General features: G+C 43.5%; 1 protein-coding gene across 3 annotated transcripts in view; it reads left to right on the forward strand.

Moving 5' to 3' along the window:
• Positions 1 to 20757, forward strand: part of RPS6KA5 (ribosomal protein S6 kinase A5) — a 120870-nt gene extending 100113 nt beyond the window's left edge. For all 3 annotated transcript variants that reach the window (XM_084883895.1, XM_084883896.1, XM_084883897.1), the window contains 7 exons: positions 125 to 258; positions 935 to 1028; positions 4218 to 4388; positions 7428 to 7619; positions 15526 to 15685; positions 17268 to 17431; positions 18842 to 20757. In XM_084883895.1, coding sequence (XP_084740021.1) covers positions 125 to 258; positions 935 to 1028; positions 4218 to 4388; positions 7428 to 7619; positions 15526 to 15685; positions 17268 to 17431; positions 18842 to 19081 — 1155 coding nt within the window. In that variant the 3' untranslated portion in view covers positions 19082 to 20757. The remainder of the gene's footprint in view (positions 1 to 124; positions 259 to 934; positions 1029 to 4217; positions 4389 to 7427; positions 7620 to 15525; positions 15686 to 17267; positions 17432 to 18841) is intronic.
• The last annotated feature ends 341 nt before the right edge of the window (positions 20758 to 21098 follow it).

Below are 21098 nucleotides of genomic sequence, written 5' to 3' on the forward strand. Positions count from 1 at the left end.
ATCCATGCATGTATTCCATTGATATTTATTAACATTAATAATGTCCTATTACTTTACAGTTTCATTTACCTCGTATGTGTTACTGATATTTTTCTTAAGTTAAATGATGTTGCTCTCCTATCAGGATTCTCCATTCTATCAGCACTATGACCTAGATCTGAAAGACAAGCCATTAGGAGAAGGAAGTTTTTCAATTTGTCGAAGGTGCATACACAAAAAAAGCAACCAAGCATTTGCAGTCAAAATAATCAGCAAAAGGTATGGCCATTTCTGGCAGTTTCTCTTATGTATTCATCTTAGTCAGTGGGTTCTATAAATTAAGACTTTTATTTTAAAGGAAATCAGTGGTCTGTTGTAAGGCTTGTTATCCACAGGTTTGGCCATTCGGCTCCTCAGTTGATCCGTTATACCTCTAACTCTAACAGATACTTCCTGATAAAGGAATCCATTCCAGACATAAATCGTAGTATAGATAGGCTTTTCCTGTGAGAAAACTCCCGTGGCAGGGATATTTAATCAAACTGGCTTAGTGAGTTCAGCAGCTGTTGTCATTCCTATTCGTTGTTTATTTGAAATACTTTTTAAAAAATAATAATTTAGCAATCTACTGGTAGCATTGAGAGCCAGCAGGTTGTTTTGGTAACTGATTATTACCTCCATAATTACATATTCTTATTACCAAATTGTCAGGCAAGAAGGGCATCCATTTCTTCATGTGATCGGCTCTTTTCTGACTCAGAAACAGTCTTTTCTGAGAATAATGCATTGCTTGTTCTGGTGGGTAGTATGACTCATTATTTCATGGAAGCTTCATTCTCCTTCTTTGACACTTACATTCTAAATGCACTGTAAATAAAAACAAAATGAGGTTTGGGCAACACTGACATAAAACTTGGCGCAGAGGTAGGTAGAGACTAACTGTTTCATCTCGTAGGATGGAAGCCAATACTCAGAAAGAAATAACAGCCCTGAAGCTCTGTGAAGGACACCCCAATATTGTGAAATTGCACGAAGTTTTTCACGATCAGGTAGTCCACAGTCCTTTTCTGTGCGTACTAATTCACATTCGAGTTTTCACTCTCCTACCAGCTTTGTTGGTGCTCCTGGGTCAGAGTTAAAAATATGGGACATCACCAGCCACTACAGAGGGCAGGGAAACCAACCCCTCCACACACACTCTCCCCCAGCCCCAAATCAGTGCGACCTTTCGCTCCTGCGTTTTCCTTCAGCCGCAGCGTGCCAGGGGGACAGAGGCCACTGCCGCCGGCTGCACTGTGCTAACGCCAGGTCAGCTGCTCCCACTGGAGCTCAGTCGCTCAGACCTCTCAGGTCTCGGAAATTTTCAGCCTTTGACTTTCCTTTTACTTCTAGAATAGAACGTAGAAAGCCGTAAGCCTAAGTGGAGCGAGCTAAGGCACAAACAGGAAGCAGAAAGGCAAAGGGACTTCCCTTTCAGTTTCCCATTCCAGACCAGGCCATGCTGCTCACTCTTCTGCTCCCAGCTCCGGTTTTTAACAGAAACCTGGCAAGCGCCTGTGCCTTGGCATTCAGGAGGAGCACCATTGTGTCAGGCCCCCGGCTCCTCCACTGCCACCTTCCAGGGCAGAAATTCCTCTGGGACTGGGTGGAGCATGGCCCTGCTTAAGACAGCATGCTGGGCACACGAGCGAAATCCAGCTAAAACTCCATTTTAAATTTATTCTAAGGTAATAGACTTTGGTTTTACCAAAGAAGAAACTGGGACACAGAAAGGTCATGAGACTTGGCCCAAGTCACATAGCAAGTCCGTGAAAACCCCGTTGGGAAAACCTGGTCCCTGGCTCTGGGCTCTCTCCTTGTCCTGCTGTAACATCCCTGTCCTAGGACAGCTGTAGCCCACTTCTCCGCACATGGAAATTTCCCCAAGTGCTGCCCCTGAGAATGAAACATCCCGGTGAGACCAGGCAGCAGCAGCATCATAGCTGTAAACACCGCAGCTGTGTGCTGTCATACCTCATGTGGTCCAGCAATGTACTAGACACTACAGGGAGTCTCTTATCAATCCCTGCAGTAACTCCATGAGATAAGAAAACGGAGACCCACGGAAGCTAAGGAACAGGGTAGGGCCTCCGTTGGTACGTGCTAATGCTGGGATCTGAACCCAGCCAGCTCAACTTTAGAGCAAGCTTTTAATTACTTCGCTCTCCTGCCCAAGGGGAGGCAGAAACACGGGCTGGTTTTCACATCAGGTGGGTAAGCAAGAATGATCTCATTGTCTTCTTGCTTTTTGTTCTCTTAGCCAGAAAAGGAACATCTTTGTAGCAAGAACTCAGTAGGGAATGCCCTCCTGCTCCTCTCCTTGCTCCACCTCTTGGGCTCATCACCTACAGTGGAGGTGGCGCGACCCCTGTCACTGGGGGAGCTTGGGAAGAGCCTGGACCATCTCCCGAAGGCGTGATTCACACATCAATCATGGGATTGGTCCAGGGCCCTCCACATCCACCTCTGGGTTTTGCAGCTGTCCCCCAGCCACCTCCCAGCCAAGACATTCCATCTCTGACCTTCCAGCTGATGTCGGATCTCAGGAACTGCATCCTGAATTTTTTAAGTCTCAAGTATATTTATTAGGTGCTATTTTTATATTCAAGAGTTACTAGGCTATAAATTATCTCATGGTATAATCCCGTAGGTGGTAGTATAAATATATTATCATCCCAATATGCAGTTGATATCTTGGGTTGTTTTACACATGATGGTGACAGGTGGCTAGATTGTCCCCAGTCCATGCGGTCTTATTTTCTACTACTGGGTGAAATTGATTGAGGGCGGGACTGCACCCTTGGCTATGCTAGGGTATAATTCATTTTATGTATTAGGATTCGTGCTTTATGGCTCTGTTAGTTTCCTATTGCTGCTGTGACAAATTACCACAAACCTAACCAGTACAAACATATCAATATGTTTTTATTGATTTCAGAGAAAGAGAGAGAGATAGCTACATCAAAGATGAGAGAGAATAAGGCATGTGCCCTGACCAGAATTGAACAGTGACCTCCTGTTCAATAGGTCATTGCTCAGCCACTGAGCCACACCTGCCAGGCTGCCCTCCATTTTTTTAAAGCTCATAGGCATATTCTTCAACTTTGACCTTATTTGTCTGATGTAGAAATCCAAATTGGCTTGATTGCTAGTAACCTGAGAACAATTCTCTTACTAAAAGCGTTGTGCACTCTTTTAAAAATATATATGTATTTTTATTGATTTCCAAGAAAAAGGGAGAGGGAGAGAGATAGGAACATCAGTGATGAGAAAGAATCATTGATTGGCTGCCTCCTGCATTCTTCCTACTGGGGATTGAGCTTGCAACCCAGGCATGTGCCCTTGACAGGAATCAAACCCAGGACCCTTCAGTCTGCAGGCTGACGCTCTATACACTGAACCAACCGGCTAGGGCGGGTTGTCCACTCCTTACATTTTACCCAGTATGTGCAGGATGATGTATTTATAATTGTCTTTTTTATGAAGCAAGTTTTCTGGATTTTGCTAATTCAAAGGGAAACATAAATATTTTGGTTTTTGAGTGACGGTGCTATGAGTATTGAGTTAATATTTTTTTTAAACCATTTGTGTTAATTTGAGAGCTAATATAATTCCTTTGCTTTTTGATAGCTATGTTATTTTCTTTATGGAAAACATAGTAAGTATATAACTGATTAAACTAATTAAGGTAATGCCATTTGGATCAAAAGCATTTATTTAAAAAACAACAACCTACAGTGAGTTATAGGTATTGGCCATCGGTATTGACAGGAACCCTAAAACTATCTGTTAAGCCGTAACAGGAGGTTTAAAGTGGCATCATCAAACAATGCCTTTTATCAGGAATCTTATATATTATTTAAAGCAGCCAATTTCTCATTATCGGTGTTAGATCACACTTTAACAAGAAAGATATGAAAACTTGATAGAGAGGGTTAGAATGAGATTCAAATGAAAGAATTCATCAAGAAAAGCATATATAAAGACTGCACTGCAGTACTTGAAATTTTCCATTACCAAAATAGAATTCTAAAAAAGCCACAGTCCCCTTCAGCTCTTTCTTTTAAAACACAGGGGTTGCTGTTGATGACTTTAACAAAGGATTAAGTTTATTGGTGATGGTTTATAGTCCATCAGTGTTTTATATGTTAATAAATTTTTCTTCGTTAAGGCCCTCCTCATTCTTCTTTGTGTCCTAGCTCCACACTTTTCTGGTCATGGAGCTTCTGAACGGGGGCGAGCTGTTTGAGCGCATTCAGAAGAAGAAGCACTTCAGTGAGACGGAGGCCAGCTACATCATGCGGAAGCTGGTTTCCGCCGTGAGCCACATGCACGACGTCGGGGTGGTGCACAGGGACCTGAAGCCCGAGGTACAGAGAGCACCTTCTCTCCCGTCCTCCACCAGCCTCGTTGTTAACTCTCCCCCAGATGTGGGCTTTTTACTGCCCAGGCTTTCTGCTAACTACGTACCTGGAAATACCATGTTTCTTGGATTTTTTTGTTTTCTATTTTGGTCTAAAATAAATTTGTCTCTCTCTCTCTTCTCTTTCTCTCCCCCCCCCACCCCCACCCCCCCCAACCCCCCGCTGATCATCTTGAAGTTATATTTGTAAGTGTGAGAGCCTTTTATGGAAGAAATACTTTATGCAACAGTTGTGGATTAAAAATAGCAATGGAAATTTTTATAGCAGAAAGTAATATCTCCTCTATATGTATACCATTTTAGAGGGTTTTTAGAGATAGGAAGGGAGAGGGATAGAAAGACAGAAATATCCATGAAAGAGAAACAGTGATACACACCCCCTAGTGGGGATCTAACCCGAAACCCGGACATGTGCTCTGACCAGGTATTGAACCAGTGATCTCTTGTTTCATGGGTTGATGCTCAACCACTAAGCCACACTGGTGGACTAGAAGGGTTTTATTAGTGGTATATTTTGAAAGCTTATTTTTCACATTTGTAATCAAATCAGTTAGCTCATAAATAGGAATGTATATAATTCTGTTCTAAGTATTAAACACAAAGAATTATCTCGGTTTAATTAGTTACACCATCCTTATATGTGCTCTTCTTTGCTCATGTACTTATAGAACTGAGTAGCAGTGCAGAAATAGCAGCTTTTCCACATATTTTTTCTTTGAAAGGTTAAGAAGGTTCTAGCTACAGACTGATCCCTTTTAAGTATAAAAAAATAAGGAACTTCCTCCCTTTTAGAAAATCATCAAAATAATTTTAAAATTTGAAAGCAAAACCCAGTAATTTATAAACGGATAACAGTGAGTCATCCTTTACCCTATTCAAAATTATACATCGTTTCTCTTTAAAATAGGACATCGTTTTTATTACCCGTGTGGTTATAATGCATTTTCAAATATACTTAAAATTATTTTTTGGCCGAAACCGGTTTGGCTCAGTGGTAGAGCGTCGGTCTGCGGACTGAAAGGTCCCAGGTTCAATTTCGGTCAAAGGGCACGTGCATTGGTTGCGGGCACATCCCCGGTAGGGGGTGTGCAAGAGGCAGCTGGTAGATGTTTCTCTCTCATCGACGTTTCTAGCTCTCTATCCCTCTCTCCTCCTCTCTGAAAAAATCAATAAAATATATTTTTTTTAAATTATTTTTTGGTGTTTATTTTTTGTGTTAAACCCCAAAGAATATTTCTCAGAAAGCACCATTTTTGCCTTTTATTTAAGTATTTTTGATTATTGGCAGGAAGAGGGTGTTTTTAAAAATCGAATTATGTGCATTCAAATATAATTGACCAATTTCTAAAATATTTAAACTTCAGCCTGTGTATTTTTTTTTTCCAACCCTCTTCTGAGGACATGCTCACTGATTTTTAGAGAGAGAAGAAGGGAGAAAGAGAAAGAGAGAGAGAAAAAGAGAGAGAAAGAGAAACGATGATGTGAGAGAGAAACATGCATCAGCTGCCTCCTGTACGCATCCCTACTGGGGATTGAACCACAACCTAGTTTTGTGTTTTGACTGAGAGTTGAACCTGTGGTCTTCCAGCATATGGGCCAATGCTCCAACCAATGAGCCCTGTTGGCCAGGGCCAGTCTATGTATTAGGTGTTACTGTTATTCTTATTACTAGTGGCAATCAAACTACATTTGCTTTATGAACTTGCAACTATGACAGCTACCCCTCTGCTTCCTTCATCATAGTTCTCACTCTCCTACAGAACTCCCACTGAAAATATGGTGTTCTGTGCATCGGAGATTAGCTGTCTATTTTTAAATGTGAAAGCACACCACTTAAATGTTTTCTTGATAGACAAGGAACAAGCATGTAATTTTCTGAAGTTGAAAAGATCTGTTCCATGACTCTATAGAATTCGTTTTCACATGTTTTATTCTTTGATAACTGGCCATCTGTTATCTCAGGAGCCTCAAACGATGCAACTGTCCCTCTGGCAGGATTTAGTTTGCCTTTCTAGTTTACTGATACTTAATTCTTCTTTTGTTAAAAAACTTTCCTCTCACATAGTCGTTTGAAATGAAGACTTGTCAGATTATTTACGATATTCCACTACAGTTGTAATTCTAAATCAAAATTATTCTTTAGAGAAATGAAAATGTACCTTTGTGCTAACATTTTCATAACAGAAGAGCTTTCACTTTGACTTTTAAATGGAAGAGAATATTATTTCCAAACTAAACATTTGATCCTTTTCCCAGTGATGTACCGTTTTAATATCTGACTCTGTATCTCTTGGTAGATATATTTATGTGGCACTCATTTTCTACATAGGCAAAATCCTCAATTCTAGGTGAGAATCAGATAAATTTAGAAACTGGCTGACATTCTTATAAGCTGCTTTGTATTTCTGAAATTGGTTCCCATAGTCTTAAAAGATTAAGAAAAATTCTATTAAATTCATTTCAGCCGAAACTGGTTTGGCTCGGTGGATAGAGCATCAGCCTGCGGACTGAAAGGCCCCAGGTTCTATTCCGGTCAAGGGCATGTACCTTGGTTGCGGGCACATCCCCAGTAGGAAGTGTGCAAGAGGCAGCTGGTCAATGATTCTCTCTCATCGATGTTTCTAACTCTCTATCCCTCTCTCTTCCTCTCTGTAAAAAATCAATAAAATATATATATTTTTTAAATTAATTTCAGGCAGCACTTGAGACGAAGATACAAGGAGATTGAATTGTTATTCCCTCCCATTCCTGACTGTTGACACCCCCCTCCTCTTAGAGCTGGGAGAGGACAGGAGAGGGGCATGCCCCATCCCCTCCATTTCCAGGGCTAAGATCAAGGGAGTCTGCTGCCATTATTGATAAGGAATGAAGGGAAGTCAGACCCTCTCTATGCCTGAATCCAGGATTGACGTGATTTCCATACATGGCATCACCAAGACCCCTGACGTTTTAGTGAGAGACCGACGTGAGTTTTTGTATCTCGTAGAATTTACTGTTCACTGATGAGAATGACAACTTGGAAATCAAAATAATTGACTTCGGGTTTGCGTGCTTAAAGCCGCCTGACAATCAGCCTCTCAAGACCCCGTGCTTCACCCTTCACTACGCCGCCCCCGAGCTTCTGAACCAGAACGGCTACGACGAGTCCTGCGACCTCTGGAGCCTGGGCGTCATTCTGGTGAGTTCACTGCAGTAGTGCCTGAAACCTCGCCAGGTCTTAGATGTCCTCGGCACCCGTCTCTCTGTCTGCTGGTTCCCCTAAATTCATGAAAAAATGGGCAGGCTGGTTCTTTTCGTTTAGAGGCCTGACGGAAGACTGTTTGCTTTTCTTAAAATTTGCATGGGAGAAAATGTAGGAATTTTGAGTTTGGTTTATTTTGAAATATTTAAGGCTGCTATGTTTTATGTGAATAAAAGAGTTATATATTGTTGTTTTTTAGAAAGGTGGTGTATTTTCAAAAGATATGCATATTAGATATAATGTGAAAATAGCAAAATGGCTCAATAGAAAAAGAGTTATTCTTTGAGCCCTAGCTTGTTTGGCTGAGTGGATAGAGCAATGGCCTGCAGACGGGAGGGTCCTGGGTTTGATTCCTGTCAAGGGCACATACCTCATTTGCAGGCTCGATCCCCACCTCTAGTTGGGGCACATGCAGGAGGCAACCAACGATGTGTCTCTCTCACATCGATGTTTCGCTATCTCTGTCTCTCCCCCTCCCTTCAACTCACTCTAAAAATCAATAGAAAAATATTCCCAGGAGAGGATTAACCAAATTATATAGATTTATAATATGTGTGTGTGTGTATGTGTATATATGTATATGTGTGTATGTATATATACAATATTCTTTGAGGTTTTGAGACTAAAGATGTAATTAAAGAATATCATTTAGGAGAAGTTACAAGTTAATAGTAGAATTATAAATGTTTCTAGTGACTGAAAGTGATGCTGGTCAGCATGCTTTTCACAAAATGTCCTTGGCTTCAATGATCAGAAAGAGAACATTAAGTTAGCAAGATCTGGGTGTGTTTTCTCTTCAAAATACCTTACTTTTTATGCATGTAATGTGTATTGCATGATCCAAGGGAGAAATTTTCAAAGGCTACAGGAAGAGGAAAGAAAAAAGTGACATCACTGGTAATCTCATCATAGAGACCGGCTCCCTCTCGCTCCCATCCCTCGCCCCCACACCACCATGCACTGTATTCCTTATGTCTTTCTATAAGCTTTCCTATAGACATGCATATGTATTTGGTTTTTTTTAAATGAGAGTAGAGTGTACATGTAGTTAGAGTCTCAAAAGTTTATTTAACCATTTACTAATGAGAAGTTAGCATTCTCCAGTTTTTCATTAATTTTAAACGATACACATGAATATTGTTTATATCTGTGCTTACATTCGTCTCACCATTTGTTCAGAATAGATTTCTAGGAGAAGGGTATACACATCTTTACTTTGAAATCTATGCCTGGATTTCCTTGTAGAAGGTTTTTCGTATCTTCTCCGAACTATAGGCCAATACATGGGAGACTATCAATGTCAGTCTTAAATCGCTTCCTGCTGTTGTCATTTGCATGCGTTCCTCTGATGAATATTGTCTCAGCATCTTTTCGTGTATCTGGACATTTGTACTTTTCCTTTAGGAGTTGCTGTGTGTGAGTTTTACCCACTTTCCTGTGGGGAATTTTTCTTACTGGACTTGAAAGCTCTGTTAAGGATTTTAATCTTGTCTGCCATTAATATTGGAAATGTTTTTCTGGTTTGTCCTTTGTTTAGAGTAATATGGGATTTTAATTTTGTTTTCAGAGGGATTTAAATAGAAAAGGGTTTTTGTTTTTTTATTTCTATGTAGTAAGATATGTCAGTCTGTTGTTTTATGGAACCTGCTCTGATTCAGATTGTCACTCTACCCCAACCCAAGATTATAAAAATATCCTCCTAAATTTCCCTCTAGAATTCTATTTTATTTTTACACGTTAACCAGCACGCCATCTGGGGTTTATTTTGGTGTCAGCTTGCTTTCCCCTAATGGCTAACCAGGTGTCCCTACAGCATGGGTCCTCTTTTAGTTGAAGTTTCATAGGGTTTTTATTTCAGTAATTCTAAGTCATCTCTATAATTTTCAAACTAAAATTTATGAATCATATTTTTAAAATAAAAATAAACAACTAGCTTCTATAGACTTGAGAGTTTTATTTAGGGACTTAAACATGAGTAGCACTCTCCTGAAAAAATATGTCTAAATAAAAAAGAGGTTTTCATTTTTTGTAATAATATAAGATTATCCCCTGTTAAAGAATCCTTACTTTAAATATAAGCCAATTAAACCATCATCCTTTTTACGGTTCTAAAATATCATCTTAGAGCTTCTGAATGCTGTCTCCATGGAAACAACTTGGTGTGATGGTACGGACAGAAGCCGTGCTTCTCTCTAGATCTCACAGGTTTTTAAGAGAAACGGGACAGAGAAGCGGTTAGATGATGCCACAGGGAAGCAGTCACCAGATCCAGACTGTGTGCAGGCCACAGGACACACAACCCAGTTTCTCCAGCAAATAAATTATAAGAAAAAATAGCATGGGAACCTATAGGTTAAAATGACACTTTAAAAAGGCGACATCTGGTCGAAACCAGTTTGGCTCAGTGGATAGAGCGTCGGCCTGTGGACTGTAGGGTCCCAGGTTCGATTCCGGTCAAGGGCATGTACCTTGGTTGCGGGCACATCCCCAGTAGGGGGTGTGCAAGAGGCAGCTGATCGATGATTCTCATCGATGTTTCTAACTCTCTATCCCTCTCTCTTCCTCTCTGTAAAAAATTAATAAAATATATATTTTTAAAAAAATAAAGGGACATCTGTAATACTTTCAACAATAGAAGACATTTAAGAAACAGTGTTTGCATTTTACTTCAATTCTGATTCAAGCAAATTTTAATTTCAATCCTATTTATTAAATTCAACCTAAAGCTAACTCATACAGATGTGATTATAATATACAGGGCATATAACATAATTGGAGAAATTTGAATATGGAATTATATAAAGGAATTACTGCTAATTCTTTTAAGTAGATAATGGTGGTGTGATTGTGGTTTTTAAAAATCCTTGCCTTTTAGAGATGCATAATGAAACAGATGAAAAAGAAAGTGAACACCTGCATTAAATTGTCAAGAAAAAAGAGTGCTTTGCAAACATTTCCATATAAATGAATGCATATCTCCAGCAGATCCGAGACAAAGCCTGAATTATCCCATAGCAAACCCAGAGCTTCCTTGGAGTCTCCTGATTTGCATTAGAAAGCTATGGTCCTTTTGCATGTTGCATCCATCAAACATGGATGTGGATATTTTAATATGAAAATAATTTCTATTACCCCCACTGACTAAAAAAAATACTTCAGGAAGGTGCATCACATAGTATCATGTGGCTTTGATTGCAACCCAGTTCTACCTCATGGATGTGCAGGACGTAAATTAGCATAGAGCTTACCCCCTGCCTCATCTGCTCAGGGCTGCCATAGCAAAGTACTGCAGATGACACTTATTTTCTCACGGTTCTAAGGTTGCCAAGTGCACTGTCCAGGGACCAGCCTGGTGGTATCCTTACATACCCTTTCCTCTCGTTCTCGGGGAGAGTGAACAAGCTCTGGGTGCGTCTGTTGGAAAAGACACTATTCCTGTTCAGTCAGAACCCCACCCAGGACCTCATTTAACTTAAATTACATCCATATAGCCCTTTCTCTAAATACAGTCACACTGAGGGTTGGGTCTTCAATGTATGAATTTTGGAGACACACACACTCAGTGTATGACACAGTCTTTAGAAAATGTAGTACGGGATGAGCTGCTGCTGCCTGCTGCTCCCCTGGTTGCAAGTTTCATGGGGACCCTAGAGTTTATGAGGAAGCAAGCAGCTGTACACCTGAGGAAAGGGGTACACACAGGGTCCTTTGTCTTGAGGGTTCTCATCTCTTTTCTAAAGGTGAGAATTTAGGGAAGTTCTCAGGGGAGGGTCTCAGCAGAATATTCAGTAGTTTGCCAGGTGTGTCCTTTGCCAGGTGTGTCTGACGCATCAAAATGAGCATGTATAGGAGTAGCGATCCTTTTCTGGTCAGCTTCACTGCTCTATTTTTATCTGGGATCTGTCTGTCTCTAACTGGGCTTTTTTGATATTTATTCCCCTGACTTTGTCCATTCTGGGGTTTGGCTGGCACCAATGGCACCAACTGGGTCTCTGTGATCTCTCTTCCTGACCAGGGTGTTCTAAGCTACTCACTGTCTGATTGGGGAGGAGAGGTGTAAACTGTTTGCTCCTAGGTGTCTTTGGTTAGGGAAGATAAGATCTTGCCATGTATTAGCAGGCTGTTAATTGCTCAACCTTATTTAACTATTTTGTCTCCTGTTCCCTCATTCCACTTGCCAGGGAATAGTCCTACCTCCTTACTGACGTGCCTCAGGAGAGCTGTTTTCAGAGAATAGTCGTAGAGGGCGTAGAGGGCGTGGCCTTGCACAGAACCCTTCTGGTCTGCTCCGCAGCTCTTCAGTGGAGTTTTTGCATCTCTTTCACAGATACTCTAGCATCAGATCTACCAAATCCTGTAGCCGAAGTGGCAGGAGGGGTTTTATTACAGCTTGCACTTGCAACAACACATTCTCTACTCTGGGCCTCACTTAAGCTGGTAGCCTTCCAAGTCGCCTGACAAAACGATTGGAGCCATCTTCTCAGCTGCAATATATGCCTCCACCCAGACCCAGGGAAGCCCGCCGAGCTCTGTGTTGCTCTCCTACGGGGTCGAGGTACCGCAGCCGACTTTCAGAGGGCAATGTCTATGCCCTGACCATTGGCTCTAAACCCTTCCCCAGGTGACAGTCCCCGGATGTTTGTAGTTTATCTCCATCCTCTGGCATGCATATGTATAGGGCACTAGTAGGATACCTGCTAGTTTCTGCCCATGGACCTCATGTAATGAGGATAACAATACAGAGAACCAGCATGGCTTCTCTCCAGTGTCAAGATGATGGAGCCCCCGCAGACTGTTACAGCAGAGCAGGAAAGTCAGTATAGCTCTTGGGCAAGAGTGAGTGCCGTCCATGCCATGTGAGCACTTTCTGCTTTGACCTTTCCTGTTGAAAGGAATGAAGAAGAATCCATTGACCAGGTCAATAGGTGCTTATCAGCGCCATCAGCTGACCTGAATTATACCCCATCAGCACGGCAGCTGGTCCCTGCTGGCCCATCTTAGCCACGGCGGCAGTTCCTCTGTGTTTGCCCCATTCCTGTGCTCAATTCCTCCTCCTCACAGCCTGTGTTCCTTAGTAACATAATTGTGTATAAGCTTTTGCTTCAGACTCTGCTTTTTGGGGAATCCAGGCTCATGTGGTTGGTGCCAGCAGTGACCTAGAAAGCAGACCCCAAAGGGGCTTGAAAGTTGCATGTCTCCCCCTTAACCAAAGGTCATGGGGTCCCTGTTGCCATCCAGCCAGAGAGAGGAGGAAAGGGTTAGCAGCGAGCCTGGGATGGAGAGTGGGTGTGACTGAGCAGGCTGCTGCTTCTTACCAAGCGCAATGGATGGCGTGATCTTGTTATTTTACTCTGTAGGTGAAGAACTGGTCTGAGAGGTTAACTGATCTTCCCGAGCTAGGAAATAAGCACTTGTTTGAAGCCAAGTCCATCTGACTGTAACACTCATTCTCTCCTCTGTGTCTTCTCTCTGTGAGAATGATGACAGAGGACAGAGCCCCTAGTTAGATGGGGGTTGGGGGCAGACTTTGCTAGCTGAAGAAAGCAAGTGGTGATCTAAGAAGATGTGTAGCTTGTGCCAAGTCAGGGAGGCGGAAGAACTGTCCGTAAGGAAAGTGGGGGTGGAGCCTGGGAACTGTGGAGGCCCAGGCCCAGGGGAAGGTGTGGGAAGCCAGGAAGGAGTTTGCATAGGGCCGTGCTGGAAGGGATTCCACTGCTTACCTGTTACTCTGTGTCTGCAGGAAGGATAATGGATAGGAGTCAGAAGGGGGCAGTAGAGATCTTGGTGTCAGTTAGGAGACTGTGAGAGAGATGTTGGGCAGTTTCTCCTAACCCGTGGGCCCCAGGTCAGTCTGATCCAGTTGTAGCCTTCCTTCCATACCAAAGCTTTAGGAAGTTTTGATTTTTTTTTAAGTTGTTTGTCTTTGTTCTACAGATGTCCTAGCATTTCTCTCCTTAGAACAAATATTTTTCTTACTATATAGCTTAAAATTAGAAACAGGTGTCTTCTTCTTGTATTATATTTTCAAACTCTCCAATCTCATGAGTGGTTTTTTTTCCTTCTCAGGCACATCTTTTTTTTGCTTTTGCTTTTTTTCAGAAAGTCCAAATTCGCCCAAAGCCCCCTTGTCTCAGGTAACAACCTCAGAGAGTCAAGCTTCTTCTCTGGGTCTGGGTCTTGGTCATACATCACCCATTCTTCTTACATGGGTTGTGTTGAATGCTTACCTGTATCTCTTTGTTTTCCTTTTTATGTTAAACTAGAGGCTCGGTGTACAGATTCGTGCACTGGTGGAGTCCCTCAGTCTGGCCTGCGGGGATGGGGCCGAAACTGGCTATCCGATATTTCCCAAGGGGTCCTGGATTGTGAGAGGGCAATTCTTAGGTGACACACCCTGGAATTGGGCTCCCTCCTCTCTAGTTCCAGTTGCATCACTCAGGAACCACAGCTGCCAAGTCATCACAGCTTGGCAGCTCCTGCATTGAGTGCCTGCCCCCTGGTTGTCAGTGCGTGTCATTTCTACTGGTTGGAGCTTCTGCATCCTGGTGGTCATTTTGCGTCATAGCTTAGATGCTTAGGCTTTTATATAGAGAGATTTATCACCCTGCCTGGGAGTTTCCATCTTTCTTGAGAGCCAGCGTGTCAGAACTGCTTCACCATCCTTGCCATCTTGAGGATGCGTTAGCTTGTCAGATGACCAGGGCAGAAAAAAGACTGTTGCACCTAGTTGCTTGGAGCCTCTGGAGCTCCATGCCTCCTACTTAGGGCTCTGTTGTTAGTGTCCCTCCCAACCAACTGACTCCACCACCCTTCTCACCACGAGGTTCTCTGATCTGCACACAGACATGGTGACTACCTAATCACCAGCCCACCCACCGCCCTCTGCAGCTCCCTTCACCCTGAGAGCCTGTACGTCACTCAGCAAGCTGAGAGCAGACCTCCAAGAAGTTTAAGGATCACCTTTCAAAAATCTCTGCTACAAAGACCAGCCTTAGCTTTTTGGTCTTCCTGTTGACTTTTTATTTTATTTATTCATATTTATTTATTTAGAGAGAGACATCAATTTGTTGTTCCACTTTTCATGAATTCATTGGTTGGTGCTTGTATGTGTCGTGACCGGGCATCAACCACAGTGCTCTAACCAGCTGAGCTATGCGGCCAGGGCTCTATTGACTTTTTACCTTTCATGTAAAATTTCGAACGTGGCTGCAGTGAAATAAGGTGACTGTAGAGAGTTGATCGCATTTAACCCAACAGTGAGAAAAATAAAATTAAAATTGGGATAATTACAAACAAACTAAAGAAGGCCAAATAAAAAAATTTTAAAGTTCTTATCCATAGTTAATATCCTAAGGAAAGGATATGGAATTGGATAGAAAAAATAGTTATTCAGGGTTCTGCTGTCTTTAAATTTTCTGTTAACCTTAACACACTCTTTTTCAGAGAACCCCTTTTTCATTCTTGTTCTGGATATGGTCATGCTAGAGGCCCAGTGCACAAAATTCATGCAAGAGCAGGCCTTCCTTCCCCCGGCTGCCAGCACCTGCTTCCCTCTGGCACCCGGGACCCGGGCTTCCCTCCGGCTGCCAGCAGGTACCCAGGACCTGGCTTCGTCTGGAAGGTCATCCAGAAGGACGTCACGTCTCATTAGCATATTATGCTTTTATTACTATAGACAAATGGTTTTAAATCTTGATGTCATAATAAGCCATTCCTCTTTATTTACAAGTCTTTGAAAGGTATTGCTTGTTTCAGCAATAGAAGCCACATAATCTTTTAAACCCAATAATTCCAATCATAATAAACTGTTGAAACATTCTTTGTTTCTTTTTTTTCTCGATAGTATACTATGTTGTCTGGGCAAGTTCCATTCCAATCTCATGACAAAAGTTTGACATGCACCAGTGCAGTGGAAATCATGAAGAAAATCAAAAAGGGAGATTTCTCCTTTGAAGGAGAAGCCTGGAAGAATGTATCCCAAGAGGCTAAAGATTTGATCCAAGGTAAGAATCTATAACGTAAAGTTTCCTTAGTGTGCTGTGCAGAGATTGAAGCGGAGTCATGCCATTTCACATATATTTGTTCATTACTCAAGGAGTCCATTGTTCTAAAAGGATTCCGGGCTGCTGTATTGTGCCATTTCTTCTTACCAGAACATTCTCCCTCAGTAATCCTGCCCACCGTCTCCACAGGAACTAGCACCTGGGTCCACCAGCATCCTAGTCCGGCACCTCCACATTGAACTGTACTTGTTGTCGTTGCTGTTAAACCTCACCTAAGGATATTTTTCCATTGATTGCTAGAGAGTGGAAGGGAGTTGGGGGAAAAGGAGAGAGACAAACATTGATATGAGAGAGACACATTGATTGGTTGCCTCCCACATGCACCCCAGCCTGGGCTGGGGATTGAACCTGCAACCCAGGTACTTGCCCTTGACTGGGAATCAAACCTGAGACCCTCCGGTGCACAGACCAACGCTCTAACCACTGAATGCACCGCCCAGAGCCAGATCTGTACTTTTTTACTCTCCTTTCCCCGGGAACGTGCGCCTCCTCACATCTCCCTCCTTTGCACTGCCAAGAAGCCAGGCCACCGCGTCAGAAAGCCGGACACCTACCAGCCCCCAGCCTTGCTCGCCTCCCACAGCCAGTCACTGCTCCCACAGGTTCAGCTTCCCCGCTCACACCCCTCCCCCCATCCACGTGGCCGCCACCTCAGTCCTCGTCACCATTTCTCTCCTGATCCTACAGCATCCTTCCAGCTTGTCTCACTTCCTCTCACGTTGCCTGTCCATCATCGATCGGCAGCGTGACCTTCCTGATGTCCAGATATGCTCATGTCCCTGTTACGGATCCTTCAGAGAATCCACTGACCACAGGTCATGCCCCATCACAGCACATTGAACATTCAAGGCCTTTCACGCCCGGGCCCTGCCTGCCTCTGCCATTGTGAAACTTGATTCCTCAGTTGTGCCGAGCTTCCGGGTTTCTGCACCCCACATTCCTGTGCACTAGCTCTTCTTAACCCCTGGGCACCCCTCCTCATTGAGCCTGCTTCTCTCATCCCCCAGGACCTAACTTCTGGAAGTTTCCCAGGGTGCCCGTGCTCCCTCGGCTGAGCCTTCCCCAGCCTCCGGCACATGCCCCCTGGTGGTGTGAGAGCTGGGCTGGTCTTCCTGTTCCCTCAGCACTCCTCTTGGAATCTCCACTTCCACTTCTGTAGGCCTGGCCGCACCCCTGATTTGGAGAAGGTGCTGGTACTGGCATGAAGGAGGTCTAGCTCTTTCTTCGTTGGAGTTTACCCGGTCACCTGGGGAGTCTTAGTGGGGGTGGCTATTTTCTCCTGATCGAAGTCGGTTAGCCCACAGCCTCCTAGAAATAGGCTGTTGTGGGCTTGCTCATTAGCATCCAGTGCTCACCAGGGCATTGAAGGGCATATGAAAGGGTGATTATTTTTATAGGAGGCTGAAGCCTCACAGAAACCATCATGTCATGTGAACATAATTGAGATTTATATCTGAGGTTGATTTTAAACTGTTTGAAATGGCAAATCACAAAATAAAACATGTCTCGTTTATTCCCACAGGACTTCTCACAGTCGATCCAAATAAAAGACTTAAAATGTCTGGCCTGAGGTACAATGAATGGCTCCAGGACGGCAGCCAGCTGTCCTCCAACCCTCTGATGACTCCCGACATCCTGGGGTCCTCAGGAGCCGCCGTGCACACCTGCGTGAAGGCCACCTTCCACGTAAGGGCCTGTGCCCCGCGGTGCGGGGTTTGAAAGGAATCAGATACCCGGTAACCTCCGAGACATACTCTGAGTGATAACAGTTAACATAAGAAATAAGAGTTCTTTTAATGTCAGGATACACACACACACACAAGCACCAAGTGCCTGGGACCAAGGTCCCTGCGAACCCCCAGTGCCCTTCCCAGATGTGTGGAATGAGGGTGAGATAGGGCAGTGGGCGGTATTGGAATAGCTGGAGATTTCCTGTAGGTGATGAAAACAATGTACTACCTACTACCCTGTTTCCCTGAAAATAAGACAGTGTCTTATATTAATTTTTTCTCCCAAAGTTGCGCTAGGTCTTATTTTCAGGGGATGTATTATCTTTCCATGCACTAGGTCTTATTTTCGGAGGATGTCTTATTTTCGGGGTACCACGGTACTAGCACTTTCTTCAGAATCATTTGCTTTTAAAACGATAAATGAACACTGAGAACTAAGGCACCCGTGAAAATTCATTCATTCAGCAACCATTTTGGGCCTCCTGTATTCTAGAGACCACGAGGGGTAAGAAGTAGGTTCGCGACGTACGGCACTGATTGTGTTTGAAAGGGCGAGCCTGCATTGCAGGAGCCGCACAGCCGCGTCTGGCAGACGCAAACCCATTCAGATAGTTGTCTAAGGGGTAAACGAGTGAAGGAGAAATACCATTACCTCCGAAGGGATTCTCATGAGAAAGGAGGGATAGCGCTTCCCCTTCGGCTGCAGACATTGATTTAAAAGTTAATGAACTAGGATATGCTGAGGTGTAAAGAGATTAACTGCAAGAATTTGTAGCAGGTGATCCTCTTCTCAGTGACGTGATGCAAGGTTGTCAGGGGCAACCGCAGCCGAGCCAGAGCGTGAGGCTAAGAAAAGGGAAGTCAGGCTGCCCACCCACTAACGCCGTAGCCTTGATCTCCTGTGTGTAGATTAGCTGGTCAGTTGCATTGACTTGGAAGTGGAGCCCAGGGGCCCACAATGGATTAAGTCTGTTTTGCATTGGGACTTTGTGGTCAGGATTTTAAATCTCAGCCATGGAGCTAGTAGAGTAATGGGGGTAGCAGGGGTGGGGTGTGGAGGGGTGTGCTGGATTGCTGATAGTCTTCAGGAATTTCCAGCCAGTCAGTGTTTCTTACTGAGAGGTAGCGCTAACTTCTTCAAACGATGTATGAGAGTCATGGCTCCCGGACAGCCAAGCATCCTCAGCCATCACCCCGTGAACTCTGGACCCCGCAGGAGGTTTGGATACCGTGGTTTCAGGACTTTGTCCCCAAACACCTTGGAGCTGTTGGTTGACAACCAGAGTCGCCTCCCGCTGTAGGTCATCATTGCCAAGGAACCTTCCATCCTGTGCCTTATCAGGGTTCCCTTGTTTCTCTCCCCTAGGCCTTCAACAAGTACAAGAGAGAGGGGTTTTGCCTTCAGAATGTGGACAAGGCCCCCCTGGCTAAGAGGAGGAAGATGAAGAAGACCAGCACCAGCACGGAGACACGCAGCAGCTCCAGCGAGAGCTCCCACTCCTCGTCCTCCCACTCCCACGGCAAGACCACCCCCACGAAGGCCCTGCAGCCCGGCCACCCCGCCGACAGCAGTAACCCCGAGCCCCTCTTCCAGATCTCGGACTGATCGGCCCGGGAGCGGGAGGGCTGCGCCCGGAGCCTGGCACCTTCGCTCCCTCGGCAGTGCCCGAGGTGATGTTCCATGGAAGTCAAAGCTTGTCTACTTTAAGAAAATAAATTATCCTGAATGAGCCAAAAAAAACAAAACAAAAACCACCAACCAAACAGAAAAACAAGTCCCACTGGTCACATTGGAATCTGCCTCCTGGGGAATGTTTTCAGGAAAACCCGTTGGTTATCCTTGTCCTGAAGCACTGGACAGACAATGTTACTGTGAACGAAGCACAGGTCACACGGTTTAGCGACTTACCTGGTGCCGGCAGGACGGGCTGGAAGGAGCAGAGGCCCCGTAGATGCAGTCAGGGGCTGGCCGGATTCGAACTGCCTGCAGAGTCGTCACAGGCCTCTCAGCTGTCTGCCGGCAATTTGCTCCTACTGTGGCGACACCTTCCGCTTTGCCTTGTGGATAATGTAGGCTTTTTAAGAGATTTGCACCCTTTCAGCAGGAATTTATCAGAGGGAAAAAAAATGTCTGTTTTAAAAAAGAGTCTGTAATGAATTTTATGTGCAGCATATACTTATTTCTGAGCGAGGACTTTAACTTATTGTTTTTATTTTGTGGTTACATACGATGATAACCTACTAGTCATCTTTTTCAAAAAGTACAAGAAAAGCTCTTAGGACTCGTGGCCCAGGCTCTGCCTTCGGGGCCCATCTGAGTGCATGCTCAGCTCCGTGTGTCTCACTCTGCACTGCTCTGTCCTGGCAGTTTGGTCAGTGGTATTGCGAGCCATTAAGGTACATGTCTCTGTTTTAGGTAACATTGCACTTTATAAAAGATTATGAATAAAGCGAACTGTTTTATAGAGTGCACTGGTTAAAGCATATGTACTGTATTTTTGCCATTTTATTTTTTCGTTATCTACTTTAAATTTGTCCTCACACCCCCCTCTTCCTTGTTTGCAACAAGCAGCATGAGCCGTGTGGCAGCGCGGCTCCCTCAGCCTCCCGGGCACCGACGTGAGGAGAAGCGACAGGGAAGTTCTGCTCAGCACTGTGCTTTCTACTTGTACACTGTGTTGTCCGCAGTGAGGCACTTCCTCCTGTGGCCGGATATCATGTACATCGTATTTCAGAATCATAACTATGGCTTGTTTGGAAATTTTCCTGTTCAATTTTAAATCCAGAAAGCATATTTTATAAACTTACGCGGAGCACTTTTATTGCTCAGAATTTCTGAATTCATACACAAAACAAGTGCTTTGTGATGAAGAGATTGCTGCATTTACAAATACGATTAATTTATTTCCTATGCAAAAAAAAGATATGGTCGGGTTTGTATGTTCTGTTTTCTTATAAAGCTATCCCACGGAATGTTAGGACTGAGAAAGGTGATCTTGGCCATGTTTACAGGAATCATGCTTAAAAAGATAAATCCCAACACATTTCTTTTCGTTTTTGTTCATGATAACCTCTGGAGCGTTAGTTTGGAATTTGGGTGTGATATTTATTTATTCATTTGTATTCATTTGTCTCAATAATGCAGCATTAATTTCAACCAATTATGAATACTAAAAATATTGCACTCCATGTAACAGTAGTATATTTATTGCTAAATCAATGTATATATTATTAGCACAAGCAACAAAAAATGGCAGATATTAAAATATTTTCAAAATATTGTATTACCTTGTTCACATTTTTGTCCACAATGGTTATTGGAAATAGCTTTTAATACTTTTCAGTGGCCCAACTGACTACATAATTCTTACTGAATCAGCTGTACCCCCAGCTTGTGGTCATTCCGAGTAATGATGGAAGGTCTTTCATGAATTATTACCAAATAGAGCTAATGCACAAAATGTGGTTCCATCAGGCACAGGTTTATAATAAGAGAATGTCCATTTATGTCTATAGTTATGTTGACTATTTTTGGAAATGTGTAAGTTAGCTCTTTAAGTATTTTTTTAAACTGCATTCTCATAGGCAAAGCTAGTTGTAAAGTATAGACTAAAAGAATTTTG

The sequence above is a fragment of the Pipistrellus hanaki genome (genome assembly GCF_964339955.1).
Source record: "Pipistrellus hanaki genome assembly, chromosome: 1".
NCBI lineage: Eukaryota > Metazoa > Chordata > Mammalia > Chiroptera > Vespertilionidae > Pipistrellus > Pipistrellus hanaki.